Here is a 12,692-nt window from a genome sequence, read left to right as displayed (position 1 = left end):
TTGAATGTTTCAGTCTTCAGGACTAGATCAGGGAATGGAAAGAATTTAGAAATACAAATGATCTTTAAAGTGCCGGGGAGAATGAAAGAAGTTCTGAGTTGAATGCCAGGCACACATTGCCTTTAAAAAGTGAAAAAGAGGGACTTCCCTGGTGGCACGGTGGTTAAGAATCTGCCTGCCGATACAGGGGACACAGGTTCCATCCCTGGTCCAGGAAGATCCCACATGCCGCGGAGCAACTAAGCCGGTGCGCCACAATTAATGAGCCTGAGCTCTAGAGCCTGTGAGCCACAACTACTGAAGCCCGTGTGCCTAGAGCCCATGCTCCACAACAGGAGAAGCCACCGCAATGAGAAGCCTGCACACCACAATGAAGAGTAGCCCCGCCTCGCCACAACTATAGGAAGCCCGCGTGCAGCAATGAAGAACCAACACAGCCAAAAAAAAAAAAGTCAAAAAGAGACAGGTGGTAGCAGAGGATAAGTTCTAATAATCGTAAACCAGCAAGCCTAGAGCTGATTGCTGGCAGAGTTCTGGAATGGATTGTTAAACAGATGGTTTGTGTGCTTTTAGAAAAGAATGGAGGTGGCCACAGCCAACATGGCTTCACTGAGAAAGAGTCATGTTAACTTCATCTCCTTATTGATTGAATAACTAGGCTAGTAAATTAGAGGACCTCCACATTGACATTTCTTGATTTCAGCAGAACATTAGACTGTTCCATATTATGGCATCTCCCAGGGATGCTGGGTGACTGTGCAGCTGGAGAACCTTCAGGCAGCTGAAGTGTGTTAGCCAAGCTTCGTCAGCCTGAAGGGAGCTTGGGAGGACGAGCACGTGGTATGCCCTTGAGCATCATCTCCTCTGCAGCATGAAGGCCAGTCAGCCTCGTGGTGGGCCACGTGGAAGACCAAAAGCAGGAGACTGTGTTACAGCGGAGAACCAAGGCTCGGTTCCTTCAACAGCTCCCCGAGGTTAAACTTAGCAGGGATAAATGTAACAGAGGTAGATGATCAATTACAGCACAGGGTACAGACTTTTCAGAAGTTCATGTGAAAAATATCTTGGAATTTAGATTTTAAACAGTGTGCTCCATAGAGGCTAACGATGTGAGGTCACTACAGAGTGAGCTAATGTAGCTCGTCCTGATAGAAGGAGATAGCATCCCAGAAATGTATCACTTTTGCACCCAGCCAGGGTCAGTCGCATCTGTCGAGCTTCGATCTGCACGAGTGTCACGTTTTAGGACACTGGATTTGTTAGGATGGCCCCATTGTTGGACTAGGATTTTCCAAGCCCCTCTCACCACGGAGGGTGGGAGGCATGGCACATAGCAAATGGGAATAGCCAGGTCTTCCGCCTCATTTCATTGAACCGCCTATGTGTAAATAGCCATTTTTCTGGAAGGAGACAAGTGCATCTGGATAGACGGCGCCTAATAAAGCAGTTCCTTAACTATGAAGAATGCAGTGATAACCTGTGTTCAATCTTTCCAGCACCTAGGTGCTGACCTCTGCTCTGCACTGGGACTATTTTAAGGGATGAGATTTATCTGTGCATAAAGCCGTGATCCTGTCTCATGGAGTTACAGGCTAGTCGGGGAGGCAGATGATAGACAAGTAAGTGTGTCCTATCAGAGATGGGATAGATGTGCTCTGGAGGAAAACTGAAGCCGCTGGGGCGGGGGCAGGGCATGTGCTGCGGCAAGACTCCACTGCTGGAGAGACCTTTGAGCAGACGTGGGAAGGAGGTGAGGGAGCCAGCCCCGTGTGGTCCCAGCGGAGAAGAGCGTTCAAGGTGGATGGAACAGCCGTTGCAGAGGTGCTGAGGCCGGAACGCAAGGGCTGTGCCTGGGGAACCATAGGAAATCCGTGTGGGTGGAAGAGAGGGAGAGAGGAAGGAGAGATGCACCTTGAGGAGACCTGGGAGGGTGAATCGTGAAGATGTCTGCTTTCACTGTGAGTGAGATGGGAGCTAGGGAGGGTGCTAGGCAGACCACTGATGTGCTCTGGCTTGGCTTTGATCAGGAGCACTCTGGCCAACCAAAAATCAAGGGCAAGCATCACAGGTCTTCTTTTTTTTTTTTTTTTTTAAGTCTTTATTGAATTTGTTACAATACTGCCTCTGTTCTATGCCTTGGTTTTTTGGCCCCGAGGCATGTGGGATCTCAGCTCCCTGACCAGGGATCGAACCCGCACCCCTTGCATTGGAAGGCGAAGTCTTCACCACTGGACTGCCAAGGAAGTCCCATAGGTCTTCTTTGGTAACCTTATTCTTATAGAAAATTAGAGGAGGTGTGTGTATTGTGTATTGTCTTCTAAAAGTGAATTAATTTTGATACGAAGTTCAGAAATGACCTGAGGTCTTTCAAAAACTGTTCACACATGTATAAGCAAACCCTTTGTCATGATAGAGAGGAGTCCAGGACCCCCTGCCTTAGCATCTGGAGGGGGCCATTGAACATCCTGAGGATGGTGGTTGGGGGCTGGGAGCTGCCGCTTGGTTAGTCGAGAAGAGCCAGTCACCATTCACACTCATCTGCATCTTCACAGGGGGCACGGGGGGCCCCCGGGTCTCCTGGGTTAACTGGAAGTAAAGACAGATCTCGGCCCTCGGGGAGGAGACACCCTTGAAAATGACAACCATTATGAGGCTAGCTAGTGCCAACGGAGAGCTGATTGCTGGCCAGGTAGATCTGGGTCATCAGAATGGAAGGTGAGCGTGAAGACTGAAGACTAGCCACCGGCCGAAGACACATTATGTCCAGTGACCCTCATGGTCCTGTTAGGACAGGACCTTTCCTCTGGGCGCTTGTCTTTGAGAGCAGTGGAAGACAAGAGCTCTGGTTTCAAGTGGACGTCACCCTCCCTCAGGCATTACTTCGCATCCTTTTGAAGTCATCTGGTTTTCGAATGTCTGCCTCGAGCACAAGCGATGGCTGCCACTTGCACCGGAAGCGCCCCCCTCTTGGGTCTGTCGTGAGAATCACTGCGTTCTGAACAGGCAGAGAAGTGATCTTTGCAGTGAGTGGACTGGTCTGTCTCATCCCTTGACAGGAGTTTTCAAAGAGACTTAAAAAGATTTGAGATAATGGACAGAGCATCGAGCTCGAGGGCTGTCTCTTTAAAGGGTGAACTCAGTAGGAAAAACAAAAATATAAAAGATTCCCGCAGCTTTTATCTACTTTGTAAAGTAAGATGGTAAAAAAAAAAAAAAAAAAAGTGCAGTAACTGAAGTCAAGTTGTAGCCTTTCATTTTTATATTGAAAGTTTTGGAGGGAACTGGGCGAATGGGTCATAACTAAATTAAAACCTCGTTTGTCATCTCATCAGTTCCGATCTGTCAGCCTAGTTTAGTTTGAAAAATGAGTTGGAGGAAGTGGCACGTTTCAAAAAACAAAACAGCTAGTTACCAACTCTGGACGGGCCTTCTAGAAAGAAGAAATATGTCATCGCCTTTTCTCTCTCCATCCATTCGATAGATGTCAGGCATCTTCTGTGAGGTTCCCTGAAACATCTGCCTCTTCCCAAGCATGCATTTCTACTCCCAGAACTTTTATTTTTTTCTTTTTGGCTGCGCCGTGCGGCTTATAGGATCTCAGTTCCCCGACCAGGGATTGAACCCAGGCCACAGCAGTGAAAGCTCAGAATCCTAACCACTAGGCCACCAGGGAACCGCCCCCCACCCCCAGAACTTTTGTTCTTTATTAAAAGACTAGAACCCTCCATCCCCCCAGCAGCAGGAGGCTGGCAGGGAAGCATCTTTATCAGTATCATCATCGGTGTTTCTAACCAATTGTCAGCAAAACCTCAGTCCTGAAGGACAGAGAGTGGATAGACTTGAAGGAGCCTTAATAACCCCCAAACCTCACTGAGACTCCTGGACACAGCGTGTTCTGCCACCGAAGTGGCCCCCAGAGCTGCTCTCAAACATGACTGCCCCATTGATTGTCCTCTGCTTCTTCCCTGGTGCCACAGGAGGAGCTGGGCTGTAGACCCGGGGGCCCAGCTGGGGCTGGCGCTGGGTCAGCACCATATGCAGGGTTTATTACGGTTTTATTATCTGTACCTCTTTAAGGAGCACGGAGGGTATGCTGGCTTTTTCTGTGACTCTGCATGAGGCTTTTGAGAGAAATTATTTTCAGTCATAAGCAACTGTGCTTGGTGCTTCTCCCGTGCGATGTACTGCGCTGAAAAGTGCTCGGCCTGGGAATGCTTGTTGCTTCTTTTCCACCAGTTTGATTTACAGGAAATAAAATGAGCCACAGAAAAAAAAAGGTTGAGAGGTTGGAGAGAACCTTCCCTTGGTGGTTCAGTTTCGACTCTTTGCTTGACGAGAGGGCCTGGGAGCCGGGGGGAGTCCAGACCTTGGTCCCCACCAGTGGTCCGCAGCAGTCTGAGAAGAAAACCATCATTAGGGCCAGTAGATGGGCGGGGCAGGGGCCACGCTTAGGACACACTCAGGACCAGTGCTGTCCTGGAAGAGCAAGGATGAGAGGGCTCCAGAGGGGACTTCTAACCTCTGTGACACCACGCTCAGCTTGTTTTCCTCCTTCCTACCTCCCTGTTATGGGCTGGATGGTATCCCCCCAAAATTTTTATGCTGAGCCCCAGCCCTCTGTACCTCAGAATGAGACCTTATTTGGAAATAGAGTCTTGGCAGATGTAATTAACTGGTCAAGATGAGATTGTGCTGCAGCAAAGGAGACCATAAACAAGATGAAAAGACAACCCTCAGAATGGGAGAAAATATTTGCAAATGAAGCAACTGATAAAGGATTAATCTCCAAAATTTACAAGCAGCTCATGAAGCTCAATATCAAAAAAACCAAACAACCCAATCCAAAAATGGGCAGAAGACCTAAAGAGACATTTCTCCAAAGAAGATATACAGATTGCCAACAAACACATGAAAGGATGCTCAACATCACTAATCATTAGAGAAATGCAAATCAAAACCACAATGAGGTATCACCTCACACCAGTCAGAATGGCCATCATCAAAAAATCTACAAACAATAAATGCTGGAGAGGGTGTGGAGAAAAGGGAACCCTCTTGCACTGTTGGTGGGAATGTAAATTGATACAGCCACTATGGAGAACAGTATGGAGGTTCCTTAAAAAACTAAAAATAGAACTACCATACGACCCAGCAATCCCACTACTGGGCATATACCCTGAGAAAACCATAATTCAAAAAGAGTCATGTACCACAGTGTTCATTGCAGCTCTATTTACAATAGCCAGGACATGGAAGCAACCTAAGTGTCCATCGACAGATGAATGGATAAAGAAGATGTGGCATATATTTACAATGGAATATTACTCAGCCATAAAAAGAAACTAAATTGAGTTATTTGTAGTGAGGTGGATGGACCTAGAGTCCTGTCATATAAGTCAGAAAGAGAAAAACAAATACCATATGCTAACACATATATATGGAATCTAAAAAAAAAAAAAAAGGTTCTGAAGAACCTAGGGGTGGGACAGGAATAAAGGCGCAGACATAGAGAATGGACTTGAGGACACGGGGAGGGGGAAGGGTAAGCTGGGACAAAGTGAGAGAGTGGCATGGACATATACACACTACCAAATGTAAAATAGATAGCTAGTGGGAAGCAGCTGCATAGCACAGGGAGATCAGCTCGGTGCTTTGTGACCACCTAGAGGGGTGGGATAGGGAGGGTGGGAGGGAGACACAAGAGGGAGAAGATATGGGGATATATGTATATGTATAGCTGATTCATTTTGTTATATAGCAGAAACTAACACACCATTTTAAAGCAATTATACTCCAATAAAGATGTTAAAAAAAAAAAAAAGATGAGATTGTGCTGGAGCAAGGTGGCCCCTGATCTAATCACTGGTGTCCCTATAAAAGGGGGAAACTTGGAGACAGACATGCACATGGGGAGACGCCATGCACATGGGGAGACGCCATGCGGCCTTGTGAGGGCTGGGGTTATGCTGCTCCAAGCCAAAGAGCTCCCAGAAGCTGGGAGAGCTGCCGGGAACAGGTCCTGCCCTCAGAGAGAGAACCTGGCCCTCCACACCTTGGCCTCTGGAAGCCTGAGATGATTGATTTCTGTTGTGGGAGCCGTTGCCACAGGGCAAGGTGCATGGCACCTTGTTACGGCAGCCCTGGCAAACTCCACGCTCCCTCAGTCTCTCTCTCACTGCAGTCGTGCGCTCTGCTGCCTGTCCTCTCTCTGTCCCCCTCTCCTCACTGCACTCCCCACCCTTGGGGGCACTCACCCAGCCAAGGCCCTGCCACCATCGCCATCCTAACCGCCCCAGGCCCCCTGAGCCCCAGGTCCAGCTCTGCTGAATTATTTACAGTAATCGCTTGGTCAAGGGAAGAGGTTAGTAAACGCTGGAAAAAATACCCACAGAAATGACATACGTAGTTCAAACACCACACTTTCATTTCAGGCATGTTGGCGATCGCCCATTCCATAGGTTTGTGATGCCAGGTCTTTCTTTGCCTTGGGGCTCACGGAGCAGACTCTGTGGCACTGACCTCACACTATCATCATTCCCACCTGTTGCTTCCATGTCCAGATTGAACTTCTTTAAAGTGACCCAAGAAACTAAATGTAGAATCCTTTTAGATTTTTACAATTCTTTCTTATCTTTTTTATAGATGTCTTGCCCATACCTATTTCAACTGCAGGGGTTTTTTTGTTTTTTGTTTTTTTTAGTGATTTGCCTTGTTTGAAAAAATTTTAAAGCACTCAGTGTTATTTTTTATAGAAACAGCGTTTCTCCTTTTTTTGATTTTCACATGGCATTAGTTTGTGCAATCTTTAATGAACAAAGTATAACTAACAAATACAACTGGCAGAAACAGGTGGAGGGCATCCAGACCTGATCTTAGCAAGTATACGACTCAATGTGGGTGTTCTAGAGAGCAGCCTACCAGCCTGAGCTTTGGGTGTGCCGTGAGTGTTGGTCGAAGTGATTTATGGAGGGGGTGGAGACCCTGATGGGTTAGGCAAGGGAAGTCAGTGAAGAGTTTTACAGTACTCTCTGTTCTCCAATAGGCCTTCCACTCCTCCTCCCAGCCTTGACTCATACCAATCCCTCTGCCAACGTATCTTCTCCTTGTAGCCTGTTGTCCCTTCTCCCCAAGGTCTCAGTTTAGCCATCACTTCCTCCAGGAAGCCCACCTAGCCTCCCTCAAGCTAGATTAACTGTCCCTCCGATGTGCGATAGCGCCCTCTAGTCCCCAGTCAGAGAAGTGACACCCCTGTGTAACTACCTCCCACCCAACAACCATAAGCTTTGTGAGGATGAGCCCTTGTCTGTGTCATGCATCAGCGGGTCCCCAGCACCTAGCACCATGTCTGGCATGAGTGGGTGCTCCAAAAATATTTGTGGAAGGGAGGGAGGAGGAGAGGAAGATCCTATAACTTGTTTCTCAGAAATCTTCCACCCCTCCCTGGATTGTAGGACAAGGTACACCTTAGCAGGCAGTGGAGGCCTGCACTGTCGTCATAGTAACATTTGCAGTAATGGACGTGGTCGTGGAAGTGGTCGCGGTGTTGGCAGTCATGCTGAGAAGACTAACTCCAATGCCTGCCTCTGTCATCAAGTGGCCTTCTTCTCTCTGTATTCTTCTGGAAATCTCCAAATCTCTCTCCTTATGAAATCCAGTCGTTGGATCTAAGGCCCATCCTAATATGTTATGGCCTCTTCCTAAGTGATCACATCCACAATGACCTTATTTCCAAATAAGGCCACATCCACACGTTCTAGAGATTAGGACTTCAATACATCTATTGGGGGAACACGATTGAAACCACAATACCAGCATTTTAAAGTATGCTCTCTCTTGCTTCTTGGGCATGGAGGGAATGAAATACAGAATTTGAGAATGCGTTTCCACATGTGTGTCCAGTACCCAACATGCACCCCTGGGTAGTGGACGCTCCTCAGCTGTGTTCATGTATCAGTGTACTCACCCACCAACTGTGATTTTCTTTGCTCTGACTTTCGAAGTTCTTTGCATGTTTTTAATGTCCTTAAGTGAATATCATTGCTATAATAGAATATTCTACCTGGAAGAGATCAAAACTTCTCACAGCCAACAGAGACTCCCCAGGGTTCTGGGAATAGAACAAGAAGCCAGTTTTTGGCATAAGAGAGAACACTTAAGGATCCTGGATGGCGTTAGACATTGCCTGGTCAGACACTGTCCGCACAGGGCCAAAGGGCTGAAAGCAGTGCCTCTGTGTACGTGTTACACCTTTGTGACAGGCCACACATGTCAGCCTTCAGCGTCCTTCCTCGACCTTTCACCTTTAGCAGGCCTGTGTATTTTAGCACAGAGGTCTGAAGAGGTTCTGAATCCACAGACTCTGGTGGGAAAACTTACCTCGACCCAAGAAGGCAGTTCCCAGTAAAAATCATGAATATTTATTGAGTGTGTATTATTGGCACTGTTCCAAGGGCTCTCCCATATAGGGACTCATTTGCTTTTTACAACATTCCAATAAGATATCTACTCATTTTATCCCGTTGTTTTAGATGAGGAAACTAAAGAATTGGTGGGCTGCTTGAGGTTATACAAAGGTGACAGAGCTGGTATTTGAAGCTGGGAATGTAGCTTTGGTCCTGCCTTCCCAGGGATGGGTACTCAGGTGCTGCTCTGAAGCCCGACCTTGCCCAGACTGTGTTTCTGGAGGGGCTGCCGTGTACGAAACCCTCAACTCGTCCTCTAGAAGAGGGCAGCAAATGTTTAGCAGCACTTTGTGATCAGGGTGCTCCTGGAAGTGGAAATAAGGAGTAGAGGCAGCACCCTAAAGAGAATGAGTAACTCCATGAAAGAGGAGGAAATGCTTCCTGGGGAGGTGACTCGTGAGCTGGGTTTTGAAGATTAAATAGGAGTTCACCCAGCATACCTAGTAAGAGACAACAGTCAGAAGAAATAGCATGCAAAGGACAGAGATATGAAACAACAGGGTTTTTTTAAAGTATGGGTGGGGACTTCCTTGGCTGTCCAGTGGTTAAGACTCCCTGCTTCCACTGCAGGGGGCATGGGTTTGATCCCTGGTCAGAGAACTAGGATCCTGCATGCATGCCACACAGCCAAAAAAAAGGTCCCCACCAGGGACCTTATGAAAAAAATTTTTTAAAGGTGGGGTACTGCAAGTACTTTAGCATGGATGAGTGATAAAATGCAGGGGCAAATATCAAGTGTGTTGAGACCAGAGAGACAGAAAGAGCCAGAAAACAAAGGGCCTGGTTTGCCTGCCAGGGAAGCTGACTTAATCCTGAGCATGTAGGCAATTTAATATCATAGTTTTAACACAAGGTCAGAATACCCAAACCTTGATGCTGTTAGTACTACTGCTTTTTTCCCCTGGTTTTATTTTTATAATTATTGAGGGAAAAGATGACAAAAGTCAGTAAGCTCCATATCTGATGTGTGTTACTGTTGTGCTAAAGGATGTTGGTTTTTAATCTCCTCCACTGTTTCTCCAATTTTTCATCAGCAGTTCTCTTTGGCAAGTTATTCTCAGATGCCAAGATAAGTACCTTTGAGAGTTTTTTTTTTACTGTTTTCTTAAGTGCCTTTGATTGCATAAGAGCGTCATGTAGAACTGTTTCCAGTAGTATCTTTATAGCAGGAATGGAGGCTAAGACTGATTATGTAATTGTTCCCTCAATTTATTCTCAGAACCTAACACGCTGCCAGCATATGAAAAACCCTAATGATCACAGTGGCATCTGAGTGTCTTTCCTGCTCATGGTTTCTGGCACTATTGCTCTTGCATTGTTTACTGCAAAGTAGAAATTGATGGTTTAAATGTGGCATGACTGTTCCCCCAGCATTGGGCACCCCGGACCCATAGCTCTGTCTGCTCCATCCTGTATAATACATGCGGCCCACAGCCAGCCTCTCTCACCAGAGAATGGATTCACGTGTGCTCCTTGGAGACCCTCGCCAGAGTCTCACCATGTTAAAATTCGGATGAGGAGAGGCAGTGTAATTGTGCTGCGCTGAGGTTGCATTTTGCAAGGGGAGCAGAATACCATCTGTCAGAGGAGGTGGCGGGAGTGTGCAAATACTGCTGTGAATTCCATGAATGCTTAATTGCTATAGATTTTTTTAATTTATTTAAGAGGCTTTGCATTTAGTGTGTTTGTTATTTATTCTTTTTTTTTTTTTTTTTTAGAATAGTCCTTATCAGTGGCAGAAGATCCTTCTGTAGTATATTTTCAGTGCTGCCGTATCGTGACAGTGCCCAAGTTGGGTATGTATATGCATGCTTGCTTTGTAGTTCTCTGGGTGAAAACTTCTGACACCATGTGTATAATGTGACCACCCTTTCCATTTCAAAGAACTTGCCTTGCTTTGACACTGCAAATTTAGTATTTGTAAACTTGAAAGAAAAAAAAGTTCCACCTTCTTTTCAGCCAGGAAGCTTCCCTGTTATTGGTGTGTGTGTGTGTGTGTGTGTGCGTGTGTGTGTACGCGCGCATGTGTGTCCTTACCATATTGCCTGCTGTTTCTAAACGTGCATTTTGTCACCTCTTACAATTCTGTAAAGCAAGAGCAATTTGGGGCCCACCCATCCCTCTGGGCCTCATCAACTTTTGGAGAAAGGCAGCTCAGGAGAGGAATCCGACAAACCACGTGGCCATCCTGCCTCCTTGCATTGTGGGCTGGGGGCTGGGCACTGGCCAGCAAGCTGCACAAAGCAAAGTGGCATCAGGAACAGACCTGTGTGATTCGCCACAGGCCGGAGGGCTGCACGCTTCTCTAGGTCAACAAGCCCCTCCTTTGTTCTAAAAAGAAGTAAGTGAGGCTCTGACCTGGCAAAGCTCCCCCTCCTCATTCCACATCCCGAACTCTGTGCTGTTTCTCCGTCTGAGTCTGACTCCTTCGCCCCCTCACCTGGTCACTGCATCCGCTATTTGTGGTCAGGGAGCTGCTGGTATTTAGGGCAGGATGGTTCCCTGCGTAGGATGCCGGAAGCATCGTGAGATGTCAGCTCTGGTTTCTGCAAACTAAATGCTGGTATTGCCCTCTGGTCATTGCAACAATGACACCCGAACACTGCCATTTATTCCTCTCCCACCACCTTCCATGGGCTCTGCCTGGTCATCCCCGTTCACCATGACTTTCCCTTTCCCCCTGCAGACCTGTCAGACTTTCATCCTGTTAAACTCACCATGGTCCTTATTTTTACTCTACACTGTAAGCTCCATGGGACAGAACATCGGGCATCTTTTATTCATGGAATGCCGACTCAGTCATTTATTAGATGTGTGCCTTAAAGAGCAATAATAATCTTACTGTTTATTGAGCACTTACTTTGTGCCAGCCCTCTTCATTATCTGCATTCTCACGACAACTTTGCAAAGTAGGTGCTCTAAAAAATGTAACAGCAAATCCTGCAGCTCTGAGGTTTGTAGGACCATCTGTGTGTGGTCAGCGGGCTGCCCTTAAGAGACTTCTACTCTACTGAGTAGAAGGGAAAAAAGAAAGGTTTTCTTTATCTTTTCAACCTGCTGTGGTCCTGGGTCTGGCCACCCCCGAGAGCAGGCTTATTTCTTGGGTCAGTAGTTTGTACCAGCTCACAGACCTATGTGTGATGCAGAAGCCCAGTTCATTGATCTAATTACAAGTGATGGCCCCAGGGCTCAGAATGTTTGAGTGTGACTAGCCTGTAAGTGCACTTCCAGGAGATCTGAATCATCAGTCTGTCTGCAAGTACATCTTCTCACAGCGAGGACCTGCCTGGACACTATGGTGCCAGCCTTATTTTTCTGGGCTTTCCTTGCTCACCTTTCTGATGAACGTATTCTGTCCTTAGCTATGTTCCATTTATTCATTTATTGAGGGCTTACTGTGTGGCTAGGTCCTGGAGGTAAAGGTAGGGAAAGATGGATCTGGTTCCTGCCCTCCTGGAACTTACAACCAAGAGGGAAGACACATAAAAATTTCACATATGATTAATCACCACCTTTAATAATGGCTAAGAGTATTCAGTCAGGTGACTGCCAAGTCTTCCTATCCAAGGACTCATTCTGTTTCTTTAACACAATCTGGCTTCTCCATATTTTCATCTTTGAAGTGTTCGTGTTTGTTTCATTCTTGAAAAGATGATCTTATTTCCAAGTCCTGGGGTCCCCTCACTATGGTATCCAAGTGCTTATCTCCATTTTATAGATAAAACCACTGGTCCTCAAGACTTAACGTCTCAAACATCAACTTTGGGCCAGAATGGGAATTTTTAAAAAATAAATTTCAGGTGTGCAGCATTGCAGTTCAATATCTCAGTGATCACCCCCGTGAGTCTAGTCGCCATCCATACATTTCACCCCCTTTACCCATTTCGATCACCCCACAACCACCTCCTCCTCTGGTAACCACTAGTCTGATCTCTGTAGCTATGAGTTTGTTTTTGTTTTATTTTGTTTCATTTTGATTCCACATATGAATGAAGTCATTCGATATTTGTCTTTCTCCATCTGACTTATTTCACTTGGCATAATAACTTCAAGGTTCATTCATGTTGTCACAGATCACAGGGTTTTTTATGACTGAATAGTATTCGTGTGTGCGCGCACGCGCATCTATGTGCCACATCTTTATCCATTCGTCCATCATTGGACATTTAGGTTGCTTCCATATCTTGGCTATTATAAGTAATGCTGCAGTGAACATAGGAGTGCATATAT

The 12,692-nt window shown here is 46.4% G+C and overlaps 1 protein-coding gene across 1 annotated transcript in view; it reads left to right on the top strand.

The window, feature by feature from the left end:
• CABLES1 (Cdk5 and Abl enzyme substrate 1) overlaps window positions 1–12,692 on the top strand; it is a 107,272-nt gene that overhangs the window by 53,922 nt on the left and 40,658 nt on the right. Inside the window, exon 4 of the mRNA XM_061169388.1 lies at window positions 10,181–10,258. Within this exon, the coding sequence (XP_061025371.1) occupies window positions 10,181–10,258 (78 nt within the window). The remainder of the gene's footprint in view (window positions 1–10,180; window positions 10,259–12,692) is intronic.

The sequence above is a fragment of the Eubalaena glacialis genome, chromosome 15 (genome assembly GCF_028564815.1).
Source record: "Eubalaena glacialis isolate mEubGla1 chromosome 15, mEubGla1.1.hap2.+ XY, whole genome shotgun sequence".
Classification (NCBI taxonomy): Eukaryota; Metazoa; Chordata; class Mammalia; order Artiodactyla; family Balaenidae; genus Eubalaena; species Eubalaena glacialis.
This window is presented reverse-complemented; position numbering and strand designations above follow the sequence as displayed.